Source organism: Pelophylax lessonae, assembly GCF_965119305.1.
Source record: "Pelophylax lessonae genome assembly, chromosome: 1".
Lineage (NCBI taxonomy): Eukaryota > Metazoa > Chordata > Amphibia > Anura > Ranidae > Pelophylax > Pelophylax lessonae.
In genome coordinates, this window is record NC_138768.1 from 498,390,034 (window position 1) to 498,413,813 (window position 23,780).

The 23,780-nt window shown below is 48.3% G+C and overlaps 1 protein-coding gene across 1 annotated transcript in view; it reads right to left on the reverse strand.

The window, feature by feature from the left end:
• Positions 1 to 2,768: 2,768 nt before the first annotated feature.
• Positions 2,769 to 23,780, reverse strand: part of MOB3A (MOB kinase activator 3A) — a 37,281-nt gene continuing 16,269 nt past the window's right edge. Inside the window, exons 2-3 of the mRNA XM_082265361.1 lie at positions 21,172 to 21,374; positions 2,769 to 3,231 (exon numbers count right to left, since the gene is read on the reverse strand). Of these exons, the coding sequence (XP_082121487.1) occupies positions 3,202 to 3,231; positions 21,172 to 21,374 (233 nt within the window). The 3' untranslated portion in view covers positions 2,769 to 3,201. The remainder of the gene's footprint in view (positions 3,232 to 21,171; positions 21,375 to 23,780) is intronic.

Here is a 23,780-nt window from a genome sequence, read left to right on the forward strand (position 1 = left end):
ATGCAGATATTTCCTTCAAAACATCTGTGACTATGGTAGGGATGGGGTGGGAGAAACAGACTTAGGAATCCCTTTGAGGGTCTAGTGCTAAGCTTAAGTCGCCACCCAATATCAGGGTTCCTTCTAGGAAGGAGTCTAGAGTAGAAAGGAACCTTTCCAACGTTGGAAGCTGGTTGCTGTTGGTCAAATAAATGTTCACCAAGGTGAACGTATGTGCATATATCTTACTTTTGAGCAAGAGGAACCTGCCCTCTTGGTCCGTGAAGTCATCAAGGCATGGCCAGGGAAGAGACTTTGATATTAAAATACTGGTTCCCTTGGATTTTGAGGAAGACTACAAACTGTGGTAGACCGGTGGAAAGTGTTCTATAGTTTTGGAATCTTATCTGCTCTAAAGTGAGTCTCTTGGAGATAAGACGATTTGTGCTTTAGGTCTCCAGAGCTCAGCTAGACAACTTGTTCCCTTCTCCAGGGAATTTTAACCTTTAACATTCCAGGAGAGGGCTTTCAGGGTTGTAGCTGCTTCAGTAACGGGGGACAAATTTTATTCCCTCGTGGTGAAAAGGGGGGGGGGGTAGGGGATCGGAGGACTGGGAAAGTATGAAGGGGAAAAGAAGAGGAAAGGTTAGGAAAAAGATAAACAGATTGGACTTGTCTAGAAAGAAACTGCCTAAAGGGGAATCTCTTAGAAAGTTCTGCTGCCACCAGGGCGGAGAAAACCTAGTAGGGGTTGTAGTAAGGCACTATAAGGTGCAGAGCCCCTGCCACATGGGCTGCCACAGTTCAAAGGCAACTCGCCTGAGGCCCAGGCAAGGTTATTCAGGAACATCAGTAAAAATCTTTATGAGTAAATAAATATCAACTTGATATTTGAAACCCCACAGACAATTGATAAACTTTGAAAGGGCATAATGCACAGTCTGCTAGATCAGAAATGGAGTTCAATCCTAACAGAGGGTCGAAATGGAGACAGGGAGAAGAGAAGTAGGAAAGGGGATGGGAAGTGGAGTGTAGGGAGGATTGAGAAGGCAAGCCATCTGTGTATGTACCCATCGTATAAGAAACTTAACACTTGTAAAGTCATTCATTTAGAGGGCATTCGGCCTCGTAAGGTCAATATTCCATTGAAACTTCATTTAGGGAAAGACACTGGCGTAACCCAGTGAACACTCACAGGTGGTGGCATTCCCGGCACCAGCAGACCCACTCCCCACAGCAAGGGGGCCCCCAGAGCTGCAGCAACATCCTCACTAGGTGTACAACCCTCACGGAAGAATTCAACCATCATCCCACCCGGAAGGGCCGCTGTCTGGCTGCAAGGTAAAATTATGCAAAATAAGTTAAAAAAACAAGGTGGACTCGCAAACATGGGGACACAGGAAAAAGCCAAAAAAAAAAAACATAAAAAAACCCAAAAGTGACAAGTCGTGGAAAAAAACTAAGAGTGGCAAGTCGTGCAAGGGCTATGTTCAAAAAAAGATCATAGGTGATCTGCATGAGGTCTCGGGGTCCCCTTTGATGTCTCTAAACCAGCTAGAGTAGGAACCTTGTTTGTACGCAAGTCCGGCTTGTATGTAAGAAAACAGGGAAGGACTGAAGCTGCGGTCAAGGAGGGACTGTGTAGGAAATTTTGACGTGTGACAGTGTCTTCAAGTTCAGAGTTAAGTCATCCGCTTCTGCGAGAGCGTCTATTGGTTCGCTCCCCTTGAGGTCGGTCTCTCGATGTGCCAGGACGTAAATCTTGTGTGACTGTTACGTTCAGCGAGTTTGGAACTTGTACTACATTCATCTCTGTAAACGTAAATAGATCTGGGAGTTCAGAAGGGTGATGTAAGGGGAAGGTGCGATTTTCCTTTCCACACGATCACATGAAATGGATGGCCCCATTTTTAGGTTAGGCCTAGTTCACTAAGCGGTTTGTTAATGCACAAATCACTTAAACCCTTACTCAAAGTCTTGCGGGAGACGTCAGGCAAAAGGTGGACGGCAGCTCCATCAAATTCTAGGATGTCCACTCGCCAGGCCTGTTGCAAAATTTCTTTGAGAGTATATGAGTGCAGGCGACTTAGCACATCTCTGGGTCTTTCAGGTATAGGGGGCTGGGGACCAATGGTCCTGTGCACTTTACCAATAACCATTTCAGTAGCTGGAGGACGGTTTAAGTACCTGTTGAGAATGGACATCACGGTCGAGCGGAGATCCCCTTGAGGTATTGTTTCTGGAATCCCTCGAAGTCAGATGTTTTATCTCCGACTGCGGTTTTCAAGGTCATCAAGTAGAAATTGAATGTGGATGACTTGTTTAGAAAGATCTGTATGTGAAGACTGCAGGGTCTGTACAGCTTGGGATGTGGAGCTACACTCTTGTGCTACTAAACTGAAGACCTAGAGCAGAGAGGTAGCGTATACCACCTAGGACTGGTTCAGAATCCTGGAGAGCTGTGTCCGTCAATGAGCGAAAGAGAAAAATCTTTTCTTTTTTTTACTATACAGGTTCTATTTAAGCAGCCAATATTATCCCCACCTCGCCTAAGTGAAGGTTTAGAGGATATTCTGTATGCATGAAAATTAAGCTTACCTTCTTATCACTTTTCCTATGATGTAATGATGATTTTTCCTGTCTCTCTGCCACACTGGTGGTCAAAGAAATGTTCCTTGAGCACAGCAGCAATGTAGCAGAGTGCAATAGTAGCTGAATAGGAGTACAGATATACACATAATCTGACAATTCAAACAAAAGTTTTGCAGGTAACACTTTTTTTTTTTAAATTTATTGTAAACAAAGCAATGCAAAATGTTCCATCTTTAGTTTGTAAATTAGTGAATACATCAATTAAAAAAACATGTAAGTTACATGTCTGATATGAATGGCAGTGAACATGCTAGAAAAGAAGTAAAATGTATAAACGTGACAAAGAAACCTGAGATGTAATTCACACAATGCAGACCCTAAAATATCACAGGTGGAAGGGAGTACAGTTCAGCATCAAAGAAAATTTGAAATACCAAGTTAAAAAAATAAAATCTAGGAGTGCACATCAAAAAATAGATTAAAAATATCCTATATAGACATCTATTAATAAAAGGCAATAGTCTTATCCAGTGTGACCCATCTCCTTACAGAAATTTAAAACTGCAGTTCGACAGGCTCCAAAGGCAACATAAGTGGCAATATCAGGTGAGAGAAAAGGTCATTCACGTCCTAATGACACATCTTCAATGTCATTTCTTTCTGTTGAAGGAAAAACAAAATAAAGTAGTTACTAATCCAATTAAGTGAATTTGAAAAAAGGAACTGGTCACGGTTAAACTATGGAACCTGCATGCTCTATGGCTGCCATCCTTAACTTAAATTTTTAGAATCCCTGGCCTTGAACAAACATAATATGTAAATATTGCATATGATGATTAGCAATTTGTGCTTTACTAGGTAGTAAAGCAGGAATCAGGCAAACATCCCTAGTGCTTGTAGCTTTACAGGGCCACTATTGTGAAAAATATTGCGTGTCATGTATCAATTCTGTCGCACAGTAAGACTAAACTAGACAGGAGCAACAAGGCAGATTCGAAGACCGAGCTATTATAATAGTGCAGCTTAATTCATCTAAATTGTCCCCTTGCCTTCTACAAAGTATTATTGCAACAGAATAAAACCTACCCCTAATAATTTCTTAAATTGCACCTGAACGCAAAAGGGTGAAGATTTACTATGTACAGTATCTAGAATTTTTATTTGTACCCAAACAGCAGATTGAAAAATTTGATTTTTGTACTTAATGTAAAATCCATTTCTCGGCATTTGACGGGTACAGCACTCCAAAAATCATAACTAGTGGGTTATATTGCCTCCTCCAGGATCAGGACTAGGCAGAACAAAAAACATCTGGCTATGCACATGGGCCGTCCTCAGCTGGTATATAAATTCCCCCTCTCTGCTCTAGGTAATCAGTTTAGTAGCAAGCAGTATTAGAAGTATCAGAACTCCAGAGGGGTGAATGCTGTGTCCGTCGAACTCAGAGAAATTGTTTTTTTTTTTTTAAAAAAATTGGATTTTTGTCTTACCGTAAAATCCTCTTCTCTGAAGTTCATGGATGACGCAGTCTCTGCTCTTCATAACAGTAGGGTTATACTGCCCTCTACAGGAGTAGGACACTTGGCAGAAAAATAGTTCTGGCTATGCCTATGGGCAGTCCCAGGAGGTATACTCCCCCTCTCTGCTATAGGATGTCAGTCTTGAAACAAAGCAGTGTAAGAGAAAACAATACCAACCCAACTCAAAATAGAGGGGCGGGTACTGCGTCCGTTAATGAACCTCAGAGAAATAGATTTTACGGTAAGACAAAAATCCAAATTTTCTCTATCGTTCCATTGACGGACGCAGTCTCTGTTCTTCATAACAGTAGGGACCTCCCCAAGCAGTGCCATAAAAATGAGGGGTGGGAACAGCAGAAAATAATTCCCCAAGGCTGAACCATAGCCAACCAGCCAACATAGGACTCATCAGAACAAGATGGAAAAAAAAAAAACAAAAAAAAAAAAAAAAAAAAACATTAAACACCCTTAAGGGAGACTAAAAACACCCTTAAAAAACGGCAGCCTGCACAACTTTGCGGCCAAGGAGGCATCTGTAGATGCCAGAACATCTACTTTGTAAAACTTCGTGAAGGTATGAACAGACGACCAGGTAGCTGCCTTGCAAACTGAACCACAGATGCCTAAAGGCCAAAGGCACAGGAAGCACTAAGTAGAATGCGCCCTAAAAGGGAAAGGTGGAACCTGACCCTTAATTGAATAAGCCTGCAGAACTGTCTGTCTAATCCATCTGGAAATAGTCGCAGCAGATGCCGGCAGCCCTTTCTTTGGACCATCCGTGAGTACAAAGAGCGAATCTGACTTTCAAAAAGACTCAGTAGTCCCCAAGTACACCCCGATTACCGGAACCACATCCAAAGTATGCAGTGCAAATTCCTTAGGTGGTTTAGTTTTAGGTCGCAAGGAGGGTAGCACAATATCCTTATTTTAGTGGAAACTGGAAACCACCTTCGGAACGAAGGATGGATCTAGACAAAGCAACACTTTATCTCTATGAACCACCAGATAGGGAGAACAACAGGACAAAGGACTCAAACGAATCAGACTGTCCAGGGATAGAGGATCCTTGTCCCAATTGACAAGGATCTCCTGTTGCAAACGTCTCATGTGGGCCTGAGCATATGGTACAGCCTCGAAGGAGAACACCATCAGGCCCAGCACCTGCATAGATGACCTGAGAGACACCAGGTCACAGGCCAGCAGCGGCAGAATCGCTTACCTTAACTTCTATAACTTCACAGGAGGTAGAAATACCTTTGCCGAAACTCAATCTAGGATCATCCCTAGATACTCCAGTCTGGTTGTTGGAACCAGGGCAGATTTCTGAACTGCTTCAGAGTATGAATGGTCATCTCCAAATCCCGTTCCAAGGTCACAGACAAGTCTGCTCGGAGAAGAAGGTCGTCCAGGTACCCCAGAATCGCTATTCCCCTCTGTCGTAGCAGAGCCAGGATAGGGGCCAACACCTTGGGGAAGACCCTTGGAGCAGAGGCAAGCGGTAACGCCACATATTGAAAATGGTCCTTGCCCACCGCAAAGTGGAGGAATTGTCGATGACCCTGGCAAATGGGGACATGGAGATAGGCATCCTTGATATCGATCGAGGCCAGCAGGTCCCCCTGATGCAAGAATTCCACCACTGAGCGCACAAAGCGGTTCAGAGTTTTGAGGTCCAAGATTGTATGCAATTTACCCTCCTTCCGTTGAACGGTCTTGATCAAGTCATCCAAGAAGGAACCAAAAAGCTTCTTAGAAGCCTGGTCGACCGACCAGGACTTTAGCCAGATCACACATCTGATGAGCACACTAAACACTGACGCTCTTGGCCACCAGCGGAAGAACGTCCAGGTTAGCATCGCATAAAAATTGCAGAGTCTGCGATAATTGGTCAGCGAGTTCCAGGGCAGAGGACGGTAACGGGGTTACCGTCAGTGCCTCTCTCAGAGCCTTTACCCATTCAAACATATTCTGAGAGACTAGAATGGTAGTCAGGGCAGGCCTGAGAATAGATCCCACTACCGTATACAGGTGTCGGAATAAGACCTCAATACGTCTGTCAACCGGATCAGGGGGAGATGAGGATTCTGCCACTGGTAAAACCGTGGCCTTGTGAATACCGCATATCTGGGGGTCCACCTAAGGGGGAACCGTCCATTTGCGCAAGATCTCTTCAACGGGTAACGTCTAGCCAAATATTTGGGAATTGCAAGCGTGCAATAAGGTCGCCGCCATTGTTCCTCCACTAAGGCGGACAAGACTTCGGGACAAGGGAAAACCTTGGCCGATTTCTTTACCCTGAGGGATCCAAAAGGTAACTGAGGCTCCTTGCGATTTAGAAATTGCATCAGTGATTTTTAGGGTGTCCCTCACTGAGAATATCAAAGCATCTACCAGTGCCTTTTCCTGTGCCCAGGCGGGTGTGGAGAGATCCTCTTCCACGTCAGAAAAGTCTGAATGCGGGGACGCATCCTCCAAAAGGGGGTCTGCGTCACCGGCGACCATATCGGCCTCAGAATCCGAGGTCTGAGATGAAACAGGCGAAGGCCGAGGGCATTTCTTAGTAAATGCTGCCGCAATAACTTTGTCCATTTTTCTGGACATTTCTTGCATCACAGACAAAGTCACATCAAGAGCATTAGAAGAGGGCCCCAACGATACATCAGGGGTTGCAGACAAACTTGGGGAATCCATGTTAGACATATGGCAAAAAAGTAGGATTGCCCAGTAAGAATGTAAAGAGCAGACAGGGAAAAGGGGGAACCTGCACCGCAAGGGGTTAAACAGAAGCTTCTCCTGAAAACGGGAGCAATGGCTTAAGAGGGAGCAATCCACGCCTAATCGCCAAATATTAACGCCTGAGGCTAAGTGAGGTTACAAAAGGCACCACAGGTCCCAGCAAGTCCACTGCTACCGGCGTGCACTGCGCCTTTAAGAGGCGATCGCGATGCATGCAACGCTAACCTGGGGGATAATCCTAAGCCCCCTAAAGGCCTGAAACCCCTCTGAAGATGAAAAGGTGAAGGCCAGGGTAATTAAACTCCTCTAGAGTAGTTACCACATGGAGAACACATCAAGGTCCATCAGCAGCATGGAGAAGAGAAGTAGAAGGAAATGCCCACGTCCACAAGAGCCAGAAGCTCCTGTGCCGTTTTGTCTCAAAATGGCCACCGGCATTACAGTGATAGGGATACTCAGGCAGGCTGCGGAGGCCTGTCAAGACTGCCGGCCACGGCAAAATGACTGCTTGGCGCTAATGAGCCCCTGACCTCGGGCCTAGTGAGGCCAACCCTAGTAACAGGCCTGCAGGCCCTGGCAGGTGTCATCCTGACGGATGAAACCCCCCCAAGGTAACAGTATCAGGCACAACCATGTACCCCCCTCCAAGGCCTCCCCACCCACTGTCCACTACCCGGTATAGCACCAGAGGCGACTTACATAGGGGACCCCCCAAAAGTTTCCCCAAAGTGTCCCGGGGGTCCGGAGCCCAGGGTAGGGAGAGGTCAGGGTAGGAGGGGAAAGTCCTAGGTGACCCCTCATAGTGGAGGAGGGTGGTAGGAGGTATGGGTACCTGAGGGTCCTACTCACCTATGAAGGAGCCCACATCCGCCCCAGGTCCGCTAACCAGATGGGGAGACTGTACTTACCGGACCACGCTGCTGAGGGTGAGTCAAACCTGCAACGCTGGCATGCCAGGTGTGTGCATTCCGGCGGGGTGTTTCACCCCAAGGCCAGTCCCCGTCCATGGGACTAAAGTCGCTATCGAGACCCAGCGTGGAGCTACGGTCAGAAAGCGCTTGCTGGCACAAACTGGGAGACCGTAAGGCTCTCATATAGCCAGTCCGAAGCCCAGTCGGCATTCCACAGAAACTGGAGTCAGCAGCAACAAAAAATAAAAAAAGGTTCCCTTTAAGACGTTTAAAACAGAGCTAGGACAAAAGGGTCCCAGCAGGGAGCTGTTTGGCCACTCCTAAGACCAGGCAGCTAAAACTGAAGATGCAACGGTGAGGCCAGGGGTAATAACCCAGGGACCCCGCCCCCCTGGGCGTGTCAAAGCCTTTGGCTCTACCTGGTCACTCCTAGTGGGAGGGGCTTATTACCATCCGTCTATGATTTAAAGCAGCAGATACGTCCGTCGGACGAAAGAGAAAAAACACTTTTTTTTTTAAGGAATTGCCCACCACGCTAAAGCGCCCCTAAGAGGTTAGGCACAAAGTAATGTAGATCCTCACAGAGAGAGAGACCCCCCAGACACACCATCCGCACCAGAGATGCACCAGGAAGGCCCAGGACGTCTGTACAGCATGTATCTGAAGCGATCATGTCAGCACTAGGGAATAGGGAGGGGCTCCGCCTCCCAAAAAAAAAAAAAGAAAAAAAAAAAAAAAAGCCTCTAGGGACTCCAAAAATATGGCCGCCATTGATTTTCAATGGGGATCCACCGCAAAAAGGCCGCCAGGCCACAGAAACATGGCTGCCGATCCTATGCAGCACATGGGCTACAAGAAAATGGCGGCCTGCCGAGCTTCTGGGGACCCCCCAGCCTCCTGGATGGGATAGACAGGATGGGGGGCTTTGGTGGCGACAGGCGAGTCCCCCTGCACGATCGATTGTCTGTCGCCAGCGGCGCACCACCCCCATTATCGGCATTACGCCCGGTCCCAGACCCCCCGGGTTAGCTGAAAGGATCTGGGCCACTTCCTTGGTCGCCCGGGTACTCTTGGTGCCCCCTTGGTGATTGATATAAGCCACAGCCGTGGCGTTGTCTGTACACGAACCGGTCACCCCCGAAGTTGGGACGACCAACGGAACAGACAACGCTTGATCGCTCGGAGCTCCAAGACGTTTATCGGCAAGGAGGCCTCCACTGCCGACCACGTCCCCTGGACACAAAACATGCCCAGAACACCTCCCCAGCCTGATAGGCTGGCATCCGTAGTGAGCACCATCCACAGCAGAGGCCAGAAGGACTGGCCCTGTGTCAGGGACGGCGACCGGAGCCACCACAAGAGATCCGACCATACTTGGTGACTCAGAAATCCTCCTGTCCAAAGACTGAGGCGTTCTGTCCCACCTGGCCAGGATCTCTGCTTGCAGAGTTCTTGTGTGAAATTGAGCAAATGGGACGGCCTCGAAAGCCGAAACCAGATACCGCATACATGTCCGCAAAGAGGAGAGATCATTATCCCTGAAGGACCTGATCTCGTCCCACAGGGTCCGGAGTTTGTCCTCTGGATGGAAAACTCGTGCCTAAGCAGAGTCCAGGACCATCCCCTGGTACTGAAGGAGTCAGTGCCGACTTTTGAAAATTGACTGCCCACCCCAACTCCTGGAGCATTCGTACAGTCATGGCCAGATAGTTCGTCAAAGTTGCACACGAGCTCGACCTTAACAGGAGGTCGTCCAGGTAACAGAGGACCGAAATCCTCTTTAAACGCAGTAAAGCCAGCCCCAGAGCCAAAACCTTGGTGAAAACCCTGGGAGCCGAAGCGAGACCGAAGGGTAACGCCTCAAACTGGTAGTGCTCCCCAGCCACCGCGAAGCAGAGATATCTCTGATGACCCTCGTGGATAGGGATGTGCAGATATGCATCCTTCAAGTCTATGGAGGCCAGGAAGTCCCCTGGACTCCAAGACACCACTACCGACCTGATAATTCGATCCGGATCTTCTGTACCCTCACAAAGTGGTTCAGAGACTTTAAGTCTAGAATCGGATGCACTTTGCCCTCTTTTCTGGGCACCGTGAACCGGTTGGAATAAAAACCGTGAAACCTGTCCCGTGGAGGCACGGGCACAATGACTCCATGGGCGAGCAAATCTTGCACCGCCCCCATGAGATCTGAGACGATTGGGAGTCAGCTGGAGGTTGGACGGGAAGAACCTGTCTGCGGGATGAGATCGAAACTCGATCTTGTACCCTGAACGAATCAGCTCGTGAACCAACTGTCCCGAATGCTGGACAACTAGGGTTCCTGAAAGCAACACAGATGTCCCCCCACCCCGAAGACGGGTGAGGGCGTCCCTTCAGGAAGAGGTGGACTGGGCCGCCGATCCAGACTAACCGGCCCTGTGCTTACACGACCACTGCTTCTTGTGACCACCGGAAGGCCTGAAGGACTTGCCCTTGTCCTGCGCCCCGAAAGGACCCACCCTGAGCTTTGAAAGAAGGCCTCCCCCTAGCGTGGGAGGACTTACCCTTAGTGACCTGGGGAAAAAGAGTACTCTTACCCCCCGTGAGCCCCTTAATCAACTCATCCAGAGTGTCCCCAAAAAGATGACTCCCCACCTAAACATCAGACACCGTCTTTTTGGAAGTGCGGTCAGCCAACCAGCTTTTTAGCCAAGTAATGTGGTGGATCACGACCCCGACCGCAGATAACCGAGCGACTAACGGCGCCTCGTCCAAGGCCGCGTCACACAGGTACATCCCAGTCTGGGTAATCTGATCCACCATGTCAAGGGCAGTCAGAGAGGCTGACTCTGCCACCAGGGTGCTCCGAATCACCTTGGACCATGCCTTGAGAGCCTGAGAGGCCATCACCAAGGCAAACAGGTTTAAGCAGGGAACCCACCACCAGATTAAATGTGGAGGGAAAGCGCCTCCACGTGCCTATCAGCCGGATCTTTGAACACCAGGGAGTCCTCCACTGGCATCAAGGTGGATTTATTCAGTCTAGAGAGAGTGTGGTCCACTTTAGGGGACACCGTCCAATGTTTGTCCACGGCCTCCAAAAAGGGGTAGCTGTGGGAAAAACGTTTAGGCACTACCAGCATATGTTTAATGCAACGCCACTGGTCATTCACGATTTTGTGAAACTCCTCAGGGCAGGGAAAAACCTGACCTGACTTCTGGGCCCTTCGGAATCCGAAAGCAGCCCGTTTACTTGACTAAGGCGGCGCATCGTCAAGATTGAGAGTTTCCTTAATAGCGCTAATGAGGGCATCGATCGCAGCACGTTCACGCGCTACCGAGGAGGAAGATTCCTCCTCCGAAGTGGAGGACTGGGACCCCTCAGGAGGGACATCGTCAGTGGCAACCAATTCAGGCTCAGAGTCCGAGGACTGGGGAGGGCATAGGCTGTGTTTTAGAAGTGCTTTCCGACATCAGCAGATCCCGTTTGGACGCCAAAGTCGCAAGAGCAGCAGATAATGAGGCCATGGAAGAGGATTCAGGGGTACCCGAAACCCCCACCAGGTCTGCAGGGAATTTATCCTGGGAGTCCATTTTTGCTATATAAAAGTAAAAGGGACGCTAGCAATTTAAATCGGCGGTTATCGCGGACTCCCCCAGCCTCCTGCACCAATTGAAAGAACCCCCTCTGATAATACAATTGCCACAAGAAAAAACTGTTTTGTCAGTAAAATGGCCTTGGTAAAGGCAAAAATCCCCCAGTGTCAGGTACTCACCTCACATGCTGCTCTGTGAGAAGATGGAAGGGAAAGAGGAAGTGACCTCACGCCCCTAAAGGCCTAGCCTTTGAGCCACAAAAAAATTAAACTCAATGGAAAAAGTCACAGGCAAGATGGCCGCTCGCCCTTAATAGGCATGTGCCCTTAGCCAAGATGCTGCCCGATCGGCATCAGGACAGTAACAGAAAATGGCTGCTGCCCACACACAGAGCTCAGCCACCTGCCATTACCTAAAATGGCGGCCGCGCTAAACTGCGCCAAAACAAGCGTATACACAAGGTCTGGCCACCACAGGGGACCCCAGGGAGAACCCTCACAGCTATGGAGCCCCCCCCCACACCCCCAGGTACCACAAGTACCCCACACAGCACCCTCAGCAGGGCCAGGGAGGGAGATAACACTAAGCCAGCCAGAAGGGGGATCCCACCAGCCCTGCCATCCCCTAAGAGTGGGCCCACAAACCCCCCTAAAAGTCCCCAGGGACAAGGGGGTATCAGTACTCACCAGTCCAGGAAAGCGGGCACCGCTCTGAAACGGGAGACCTCCCACCCTAAGTGGGGGTGGCGTCAGCCAAGGAGGGATGCTAGCAACACGCGGGCGTTCCAGGGTTGAGACACCCTCTGCGAAGATCTATCTCTGCAGGCTCGTCCCCATTCCAAGGGGCATTGTCGCTGCGAGGCCTGGGCGCACCAGTAACCTGCGACGCTCCTTGGCAGGCTGGGACTCCATGAGGATCTAGATTACCCAGTGCGAGGCCCAGCTCTGCAGTCACTTGTAGTCCTCCAGGAAAAGGTCCCGGACTAACTAGTGATAGTGAGAGAAATAAAAAAAAAAAAAAAAACCTATTTTCAAAAGAGAAATACAAAATTTGAGAAAAAAAAAAAAAAACTGAGAAAACCGAGACGCTAGGTCCCGGCCAGGAAGAGCTAGCCTGCTCCCAACGCTAGGCAGCATAAAAACGGAGGAACAGTGAGTTCTGGTTCAGGATAATAGCTGAGGGATGGCCCCCTAGAGGTGTGTCTAGGTATAAAAGTTTTGTATTAACCCAATAATCTGCCTAGCTTGCTCCTGCAGAGGGCGCCATTACCCCACTAGTGAAGGCTAATATGGATGGGCAGCGACTGTCAGAGAACATAAGAGAAAAGGGCCAGGAATGAAAGAAGGGCTATAGGGTGGAAAAGGAGGGGGGAAAAAGGGGGAAGAAGAGAAGTAGAGACTCAATACAGAGTTGTATCAATCTAGTACTGTGCACTTAGGGTGAGACAACCAAACTTCCCACTTCGCTCGAAAAGAGGAAGTGGTAAGAGTGATGATCGCCAGTGTCTTTTCCATTAGGCATTGATGGTTAAGCGAGAGGACAACTTCACTATGGGAGGGGGATACGGCGGATTTCCAGTGTTTCGTGATAGTAGTCTTTGCCCAAGAGATCTGAGTGGGAGACTGCTTGCAACAGGAGATTGTCCAGATATCCCACAACTGAGATACCTCGCCAATGTAACAAGGCCAGCACAGGGGCCAGGACCTTGATAAATGCTCTAGGAGCGGAGGGGAGACCAAAGGGTAACGCCACAAATTGAAAGTGCTCCTCTGCCACCGCAAAGCGGAGGAATCGCTGGTGTCTCTTGAAAATGGGGACGTGGAGATACTTGATACCTTGAGCTCAATGGAGGCCAGAAAAGCCCTGATTCAACGATGCCACCACTGACCAAATGGACTCCATTCCAAACATCTGCACCCGCACAAAGCGGTTCAGAGCCTTGAGGTCCAGAATTGGACACACCTTACCCTCATTTCTGGGCACAGGTTTGAATGGAAACCTTGAGAGCATTCCTGCTGAGTAACCGGCACTATCACCCCTTGAGCCAGGAGATCTTGCACAGCCTCCCACAGATCCTTCAAACGCTCTGGAGACCGGTAAAGATTTGACTGAAATCAGTTTGTGAACCCAATCGTCCTGAATGAAGGAAGTCCAGGATTCCTGGAAGAAGCTCAGACATCCCCCCACCCCTGAGCCGGGTGAGGGTGCCCCCCCTTCAGGCTGAAGAGGACTTGTCAGCAGCACCGACCTTGGGCTTGCCCCAATGCTTTTTAGCCTCTCCAGAAGCTCTGAACAGCTTACCTTTTTCTTGCACCCCGGAGGCACGAAAAAAACTGCTTATGAGCAGAAAAAGGAGGGACCCCGCTTAGAACGGGGAGACTTACCCTTGTATGATTGAGGAAGAAGAGTACTCTTCCTGCCAGTCAAGCCCTTGATCAACTCATCCAATGAGTCCCCAAACAAACCCTCTCCCAGAAAAGGGAGATCAGCTAGGGCTTTCTTACAAGCTTGGTCAGCCAACCAGCTCAGCAGCCAAACCATGCATCTCAAGGCAATGCCCACGGCCAAAACCCTGGCCACCAGGGGAGCCTCATCCATAGACGCATCTCACAGGAACACCAGAGCCTGGATCAAATGGTTCAACAGTTACAGCTGTCCAGGAGGAACAGTCTCGGGGTCCAAAGCCCGTAAACCCCTAATCCATTCAGTCGCCGTCTGAGACTAAAACAGACACAAAAACCGGTTTCAAAATGGAACCTGCCAACACGTGGAGACACAAAAACCGGTTTCAAAATGGAACCTGCCAACACGTGGAGATGGCGGGAAAGGGATTCCACCCGCTTGTCCACCGGATCCGTAAAGACCGGGGAAAATTCCACAGCGAAAAAAGGGTAGATTTGTTTAATCTGGAGACAGGATGGTCCACTTTAGGTGGCACCGTCCAACAGTTGGAGACCTTTTCAGCAAAAGAATACCAGCGTTTATAGCGTTTTGGCACCACTAACACATGCTTAATGCGCCGCCATTGGTCATTCACAATATCGGGAAAAGCGTTGGGACAATGGAAAACCTTGCTAGCTTTCTGAGAGCCAAAAGCCACCCGCGTCCCTGCCGGTGTGGGCTCATCAGCCAATTTTAAAGTGTCCTTATTGAGATAATCAGGGCTTCCACTAAAGCACGTTCCCACGCTGCAGATAAAGAGGACAGGTCCTTTTCACCATCTGACTGCGGGGTCAGCGACCCCCTCAGGAAGGAGGGCATCCGGGGAAACCTCATCAGCCTCTGAATCAGAGGACACCTCCATAGATGGAGAAGGCAGCGGACATTTTCGGCTATAAACCCATTTCATGACTAAATCAACTTTTGTTGGCTTTTCAGAGCTGCTGAAATCGCGGCCAACAACTGCGAACTGGACTGTCCGGAAGTCGCACAGAGTGGGTCTGAGGGTGATTTCACAGTTTGGAACTCCATTGTGCAAGTTTCAAAAAACAGTACAGTCGCTTTAAGAAGCGCCGATCGCGGTTCCCACCACCGATCACAGCAGTCTGCAGAGATCCCCTTTAAACTATACTATCAGCAGAGCGTACAGGGATATGTCCGCAGGGACCCCAGTACTGTACCACCTCAGAGAAAAACGTCCACCTGATTGTTCCAGCAGCATGCAGAAAGACAGGAAAAGACCTCGGCCAGCAGCAGGTAACTGAACACAGGAAGTGATAACGCCTGATTGAAAGGTCACGCTGCTCAGCGCAGCACAAAGGCTACACAAACATGGATGCCCATACAGTGCAATAGGAATCTCAGAGAAAATGGCTGCACCACAACATTGCCCACACTTAAGATGGCGGTGCCCACGGCGAACCATGAGGCCAGGGACCGACACTATGAAGGCCTCAGGATCTCCACAACAGAAACCAGTAGGCCCAAAGTACCATGCCACCACCCCCCCCCCCCCCCAGGGCACAAAGCACCCCAGACACATAGCCCCACGCAGGAACAGGGTAGGGGGGGGGGGTGGACACTGACCGTGCAGGCCAGGGGGACCTTTCAGGAGGCACAAATCCCATTATCCCCAGGAGAGGGCCCACATACCCCCACGGCCAGCAGGGGCACATTTACTCACCATACCATGGACCGGGTGGGCTCCGCTCTGGGCAGACTGACTCCCACCCGAAGTGAGAGTGCTGCCAGCTGAGGGGGTACACTGCAACTCAGGGCGTTCCAGGTTGTCGCGTCCCGGTGAGACATTCGCTCGCAGGCTCGTCCCCATTGGGAAAAGGGGCACCGTGGTGGCTAGGCCTAGTGTCGGACTATAACCTGCTCACGCTCGTAGGCCAGGCTGGGGGGCCCATAAGGATCTAAATTATCCAGTGTGAAGCCTCAGCCCACATCGTTGCTTGTGGATCACCAGGAAATTCTTTCCTGAACACTAGCTAGAAAGTGAAGAGAAAAAAAAAAATATTTTGAAAAGAATACAAAAAACCGAGACCGAAGTCCCAGCAGGAAATCTAGGTCCTACTCCTTCTCTAGGCAGAAAAACTGATGTGCTGGGCTGTGTCTGAGGGTTATGTCTGGAGGGACAGCCCCGTGGGTGTGTATATGTAAAAACTTTGTACCAACGTACAGCCTAGACTACTCCTGCAGGTGGCAGCATAACCCACACAGATCATGAAGATGAGGTTGCGTTTCTCATTGAACCCAATAAAAAAAAAAAAAAAAAAGGGGGGGGTTCTCCCCGTTCGTACTGCGGACCCCAAAACACCTGAGCAATGTCTAAATATAGCAGAGCAGGTGAAGGAAACCTACAGGGGACCCCCAGCCAGATAAAAACATGCAGTCCTGGTCAGTGTCAAAACGAAAGCAACACAGAAGAAACAGGAAGAGGAAGCAACTGTGCCTCAAGCATGGAAAAAAACGTGCTGCATGCAAGTCCAGCCTCTGGACCAAAAGAAAATGGCTGCTATACATTCTCAATGGGGAATTTCAGAAAATTACTACCTATTAGAGCTGCACGATTCTGGCCAAAATAAGAAACACGATTTTTTAGCTTGGAATAAAGATCACGATTCTCTGTGTAACAAAAAAAAAATTGGGATAACTTTACTGTTACGTTTTTTTTTTTATTCATTAAAGTCTATTAATTGCGTTTGAAAGACTGCTGCGCAAATACAGTGTGACATAAAATATTACAACAATCGCCATTTTATTCTGTAGGGTCTCTGCTAAAAAAATATATAAAATGTTTGGGGGTTCTAAGTACTTTTCTAGCAAAAAAAACTGATTTTAACTTGCAAGTAACAAGTGTCAGAAAAAGGTCCAGTCTTTAAGAGGTTAAACTTCCTTTCTCCCTGGCAGAGGGAAGGAAAAGATACAATGTAATCATTTTTGTTTATAGTTACTGGGAGACTTTAAGACCCCATTCACACTAGTGCGACTTGTCCCGCGATTTTGGACCGCAAAATCGCATGACAAGTCGTTTTCCATTATTTTCAATAGCCCCATTCACATCAGTGCGTTTTGAAGTCGCACCGACTTCAAAGTAGTTCCTGCACTACTTTGCCACGATTTTAATGCGTTTTCATGTCCATAGACCTCAATGTAAACCCTCCAAAAACGCATGCAAATCGCACATGAATAATACAGACGCGATTTCAGCGCAACTTCTGTCCGTCTTTGTATCTCAAAGCTAAACACAAGCACCTTTTTGACCCTTGCCCCACCCAATCCTAAAGTTGCACAAAAGTCGGAATGACCCCAAATCGCATCGAAATCGCATCAAAATCGCAGTACAATCACGGTAAAATCGCGTCTACAAATCGCGGCAAAATCGCGCGACTTTTCAGTCGCACTGGTGTGAAAGGGGCCTAATGCTGATAGTCGTTTGCCGGGAGGCTTTTTTTTTTTTCCACAGCTGTTCTCTCTGCTATGCAGCTATGCAAAGAATCGAGCATATCTCAGGGTTAGATCGTCAGGGGGGGTGAATCGAGATCGCGATTTTCATACGATTAATCGTGCAGCTCTACTACCTATACAAACTAATAGGAACACAGAGGTCATGAACCACGGCAAAATGGCGGCCCCCATGCAGTCTCTGGGGTCCCAAAACAAAAAGGCAATTAAGGGTCCAATCAAGGACCCCTGCCGGACGATCCATCTACCGCAAATATTTGCCAAAAACCAGCCGCATTATTAACGCCCCGCCCCCCATGGTGAAAAGCAAGAGGTATGCCAGTTAGGCTTCCGGGGTGCCAGGGAACTGAGGGAGCCCCTAAGATTCGACCATTCCAGGGAGGGGCCTATGCCCACCCCGCGACCTCCAGGGGAGGTGGTGGTGGGGGCATGTTACTCACCATACCACGGTACCAGGCAGGCACCACTCCGAAACAGATCACCTCCCACCAGGGATGGGGGTGCTGTTAGTCAAGGGGAGGCTGCGACTCAGGGCGTTCCAGGTCGTCTGCTTCCCAGAGAGACGATCCACTCGCAGGCTCATCCCCCATCGATCGGGGCACTGTCGTGGCAAGGCCTAGTACTGGACTATAACCTGCTTAAGCTCGCAGGCCAGGCTGGGAGACCTTAAGGATCTATATTATCCAGTGCGAAAACCAAAGCCGGCTGTTGCTTGTAGTTCCTCCGGATCTTGTTCCTCAAGATATAACTAGAAAATAAAAAAAAAAAATCACAATTTCCCTGTTACAGCTAAGACCGAAGTACCAGCAGGAAACTAGGTCCTATCCGTGTCACTAGACCAGTGGTTCTTAACCTTGTTGGAGGTACTGAACCCCACCAGTTTCATATGCGCATTCACCGAACCCTTTTTAATTTGGAAAAATAAATATGATTTTTTCAAATTCAAAACATAGGTATATATTATTTTAGGTATATATTTATACATAGGTGCACAGAATGAACGAAACCATTAAGAACAAAACCATTAAAACATGATTTTCACACAAAAACAAAAACATAATAATGAATATTTACTGCAAATTAGTGTGACTTCTGCTGTTGTCTTTCAGAGACCAGTTTAGAAATGCGCAGCTTTATCTTGGCAAGTGCCACTCTCATGTCATTATCATGTCTCAGGTCACCTCACCCTGGCCTGCTGTAAGGGGGGGGGATCTATATGGGGGACGGGACCTCCCCCTGGCCTGCTGTAAGGGGGGGGGGATCTATATGGGGGACCTGGTCCCCCATATAGATCCCCCCTTACAGCAGACCAGGGTGAGGTCCCCCATATAGATCCCAGGTCCCCCATATAGATCCCCCCTTACAGCAGGCCAGGGTGAGATGAGGTCCCGTCCCCCATATAGATCTCCAACCTTACAGCAGGACAGGGTGAGGTGAGGTCCGGACCCTGGCCTGCTGTAGGGGGGGGGGGGTCTATATGGGGGACCCCAGAGTGACCTAACCTCACCCTGGCCTATTGTAAGGGGGGGATCTATATGGGGGACCCCAGAGTGACCTAACCTCACCTTGGCCTGCTGTAGGGGGGGATCTATATGGGGGACCTCACCTCACCCTGGCCTACTGTAAGGGGAAATCTATATGGGGGATCATGTCCCCCATATAGATCCCCCCTTACAGCAGGCCAGGGTGAGGTGAGGTCCCGTCCCCCATTTAGATCTCCCCACTTACAGTAGGCCAGGTTCCCCATAAAATAGATCCCCTTTACATAGTCTTCTCAGTGTTCTCACACAGTCAGACAGTCAGTCACTAGACTAGTACAGCCAATACTACTTCAGTCCTACCTTTTTTTCACCTGTGTCCCGACTCCCGATCACAGGCTAGGTTTTCCTCCTGCAGGCTGCAGCACCACTGTCACCACTGGATCTCTGGCCTCTCACCTGCCGGCTTCTTCTGCTGCTGCGGCTGTCTGACAGTTCTCTCCCGCGCTGCGCTGGGCGGTCGCTGCACGGGTTAGTACCTCCCCCAGACAGTCCCTCTCCGCACCGCACGCCTGGCCTGTCTTCCCCCCCCCCCCCACCACTCCACAGTGGGCGACGCCAGCTCCAGCTGGATCGGCTTCGGCCGGGAGCCGAGCTGCACAGCCAGCAGTGAGAGTGATCCAGGGGCAGAGAGTGCTGCGAGTGTGTGCGGAGCGGGAGCGGAAGGACATGCCCGAAACTGGAGAAATAGTCCCTGACAGCGAAGTGGTACTAGTGGAGGGTGTGCCAAACCCTAGAGACTGACCCACCGAACCCCTGGGGTTCGATCGAACCCAGGTTAAGAACCACTGCACTAGACAGAACAAACTCAGTATAGCAGAGCCTGAAAGGTTATGCCGGCTGGGACAGCCCCTATAGGCGTGGACAAGCCTTTTTTCTGCCTAGTGCCTATCCCTAGTGGGAGAAGCATAACCCTATAGTCTATGATTTGGCAGAGCTGCGTCTGTCAAACGATAGAGAAATATAATATGACTTAGTACTTGGTGGAGAAACTCTTGTTAGCAAGCAAGACTTTTCTTGTAGTTAGTGACCAGGTTTGCACACATCTTATTAGGGATTTTGGTCCACTCTTTACAGATCCTCTCTAAATAAGTTTTCTTGCCTGTCCTTTGAAGTTTCAGCTCCCTCCATACATTTTTTATAGGATTAAGGTCTTGAGATTGAATAGGCCACTCCATGACCTTAATGTGCTTCATCTTGAGCCACTGCTTTGTTGCCTTGGTGGTATGTTTTTGGTCATTCTCATGCTGGAAGACCCATCCACGACCTATCTTCAGTGTTCTGGCTAAGGGAAGAAGGTTCTCATCCAAGATTTTACAATACCTCTACAAGGCCCTGTCCATTTTCCCCTCAATGCAGCAAATTCCGTCTGTACCTTTAGCAGAGACACAGCCCCAAAGCATAAGGTTTCCAGCTCTGTGCTTGACTGTAGGTATGGTGTTCTTAGGGTCAGTCAGCATTTTTCTTCCTCCAAACATGGCGAGTCAAATTAATGCCACACAGCTCAATTTCGGTCTCATCTGACTACAGCACAGCACTTTATCTCAATTCTTCTCTGAATCATTTAGAAGTTAATCGGCATGACTGTACATGCGCCTTCTGAAGGAGGGGGACTCAGCATGTTTGGAGGAAAAATGAAACTAGGACTATGAACACCATCCCCACAGTCGAGCACAGAGGTGGAAACATCATGCTTTGGGGCTGTTTCTCTGCTAAAGATACAGACCACATTGAGAGGCCAGTGGACAGGGAAATGTATTGTAAAATCTTGGATGAGAACCTTCGTCCCTCAGTCAGAACACTGAATATGGGACATGGATTGGTCTTTCAGCATGACAATGACCCAAAACCTACTGCCAAGGCAACAAAGGAATGGCTCAAGAAGCACAGTAAGGTCATGGAGTGGCCTAGCCAGTCTCCAGACCTTAATCCTATAGAAAATGTATGGAGTGGGCTGAAACTGAGTTGCCAAGCAACAACTAAGAAACCTTAAGGATTTAGAGAAGATCTGTAAAAAAAAAAAAAAAAAAAATGGGCCAAAATCCCTCCTGAGATGTGTGCAAACCTGGTCACTAACTACAAGAAACGTCTTACCTCTGTGCTTGCAAACAAGGGTTTCTCCACCAAGTGACAAGTCATGTTTTGCTTAGGGATCAAATACTTATTTTACTCACTGAATTGCAGCTCAACTTAGAACATTTGTTTTATGTGTTTTTTCTGGATTGCGCTATGGCAAGGGGTTGCTCTGTGGGTAGCTTTAGCAGCTTCGCAAATTCACTTGGTGCCCAGTGCTTCTCTAAAATAAGACCATAGGTAACTCTTATACATTTTATATGTCATTTAAAAATGTAATAAAGGGAGGAAAAAAAAAAAAAAAAAAAAGAAGATTAAAAATGTTGTGCTCACCAATGGCTCCAGTTCCTTGGTGTCAATCAGATTAAATTCTTTTACAAAATAATAAAAGTGTTTGTAGCAGGTATTCACATGTGCCTCTGCACCCATTTGGATTATTCTGTCAAAGTGATGAATGTAGACATGAACAAAGACCCGAAAAAGTCTTGAAAGAATTTTTTTCACAACCTGCAGGAAATTCTTTGGAAAAGGAGTACCTATCAAAAGAATAAAATAAAAAATTCAAGTTAGACTTACCGGTAACTTGTTTTCCAATAGTCTTTCAGGACAGCACCTTAGAGAGATGGCTCCTCCCTCTCCTCATCAGGAAACACCCTATCCACCAGATTTTAAAAAGGAGGCTTCTCCCACCATTCGTCAGTTTGTAGAAGAGTACCTCCGGCCCATGCTGGAACACAAACAGATATGGTTAATCACAGCAATAAATTTTATACAATAGGGCGGGACTCCTGCTGTCCTGAAAGACTATTGGAAAACAAGTTACCGGTAAGTCTAACTTGAATTTTCCCTAAAACGTCTTTCAGGACAGCGCCTTAGAGAGGATTATCGAGACTTACTCAATTTAGGGAGGGACCACAGCCTGAAGGACCTTTCTGCCAAAAGCCTGATCCTCAGCTGCCAAAAGGTCCAACCTATAGTGTTTTGCAAATGTAAAATAACTTGACCACGTAGCCGCTTTGCAGATCTGATCTGGAGTGGCACCAGCTTTCTCTGCCCATGTAGTGGCTAGCGCTCTCGTAGAGTGAGCTCCGATCCCCTGCGGGGGAGACTATTTCATTTGGGAGTAAGCCACTAAAATAGCGGATCTGAGCCATCTGGCTATTGATCCCTTTGATGCCTGGCGACCTTTTTTGTTGCCAGAAAAAAGAACAAAAAAAGAGAAAATTTGAGGATCTAAATTCTTTAGTAACCTCCAAGTAGTGTATAAGAATTCTTCTTACATCTAGGTAGTGAAAGCTTTTTTCTTTATCTCCTGATGGATTAGGACAGAAGGTTGGTAACACCATTTCTTGTGATCGGTTTCTCGTTGAAGCTACTTTTGGGAGAAACCCTGGATCCGTCTTGAGAATTATCCTAATCTGGATATATGGACAAGAAAGGTTCAATAACTGATAGAGCATGTAGTTCACTAATTCTTCTTGCTGATGTTATTGCCACCAAGAAGGCCGTCTTGAGGGTAAGGTTTTTGAGTGTAATCGTTTCTAGTGGTTCAAAAGGTTCCTTTGTTATGGCCTGAAGGACCACCGACAAGTCCCATTTGGGGAAACTTCTGATAGGCACTGGTCTGGAGCGGGTAAGGGCCCTGAAGAATCTGATGATTAGAGATTCTGAGGAAATGGGCCTTTCCAAGAATACCCCCAGAGCTGTTACTTGCACCTTGAGGGTACTTACTGCCAAACCTTTTCCTGCACCCTCCTGTAGGAACTCCAAAATTGAAACAATACTGTCCAATTTTTGATCTTTCGATTCACACCAGGTATTATAGGTTTTCCAAACCTTTGCATATATATTCCTTGTGACTTTTTTCCTACTGGAAAGTAGAGTAGCAATCAATGCATCTGAAAATCCTTTCCTTTTCAGCAGTTGCTCCTCAGATACCAGGCGGTGAGCTTTAGCTTTTCCACTTCTGGATGATGGACTGGACCTTGAAGCAGTAGGTCCTGCCGAAGAGGGAGCTGAAAGGCAGGTTTGACTGATAATTGGAGGACAGTTGAAAACCAAACCCTTTTGGGCCAATAAGGAGTGATCAGGATCACTGAGGCTCTTTCCATTTGGATCTTCCTCAACACTAACGGAATGAGTTGGAAGGGGGGAAAGGCATACCCCAAACTGAACCTCCAGGGATGTGCCAGAGAATTTACTCCCAGAGAGTTGTTGTTTCTGTGGAGTGAGAGAGTGGAAGTTTTGCGTTTTCCTTCGTTGCAAACAGATCCACCTCTGGCCTTCCCCAAGTTGTGGTTATCAACGTAAAGATTTCTGGATTTAAGCTCCATTCTGCTTCACGGATCTTCTGCCTGCTTAAATAATCCGCCACACTGTTTAGTGTACCTTTTAGGTGGATTGCTGACAAGGAAAGTAACCGACTTTCCGCCCACTGCAGAATTTCCGTTGCCAAAAAGCTGTAGGGTTTTGCTTCTTGTGCCCCCTTGCTTGTTTAGATATGCCACTGTAGTGGCGTTGTCTGAAAGGACTTGAACATGAGTCCCCTGAAGATTTTGAGAGAAGGCAGCTAGAGCTAGGCCGACTGCCTTCAACTCCTTCCAATTTGAGGATTTCCTTGTCTCGTGTGAGACCAAACCCCCTGTGCCAGGTTTTGGTTCCAGTGGGCTCCCCACCCCCATCTGCTGGCATCCGTTGTTAATCTTTGGTCTGCTGGGAAGGACCAGGCCAATCCCTGAGACAAGATTATCTGATTTCTCCACCACCAGAGGGATCTCTTGACCTTGGTGGGGATCTTTACCTTTAAGTCCAAAGTCTCTGGATTGTGATCCCAGATTCTGAGGAGGAAATATTGGAGTGGTCGAAAATGAAGCCTTGCCCATTGGATGGCTGGAATTGATGCAGTCAGGTTTCCAAGGACTGACATGATCTCTCTGATCAAC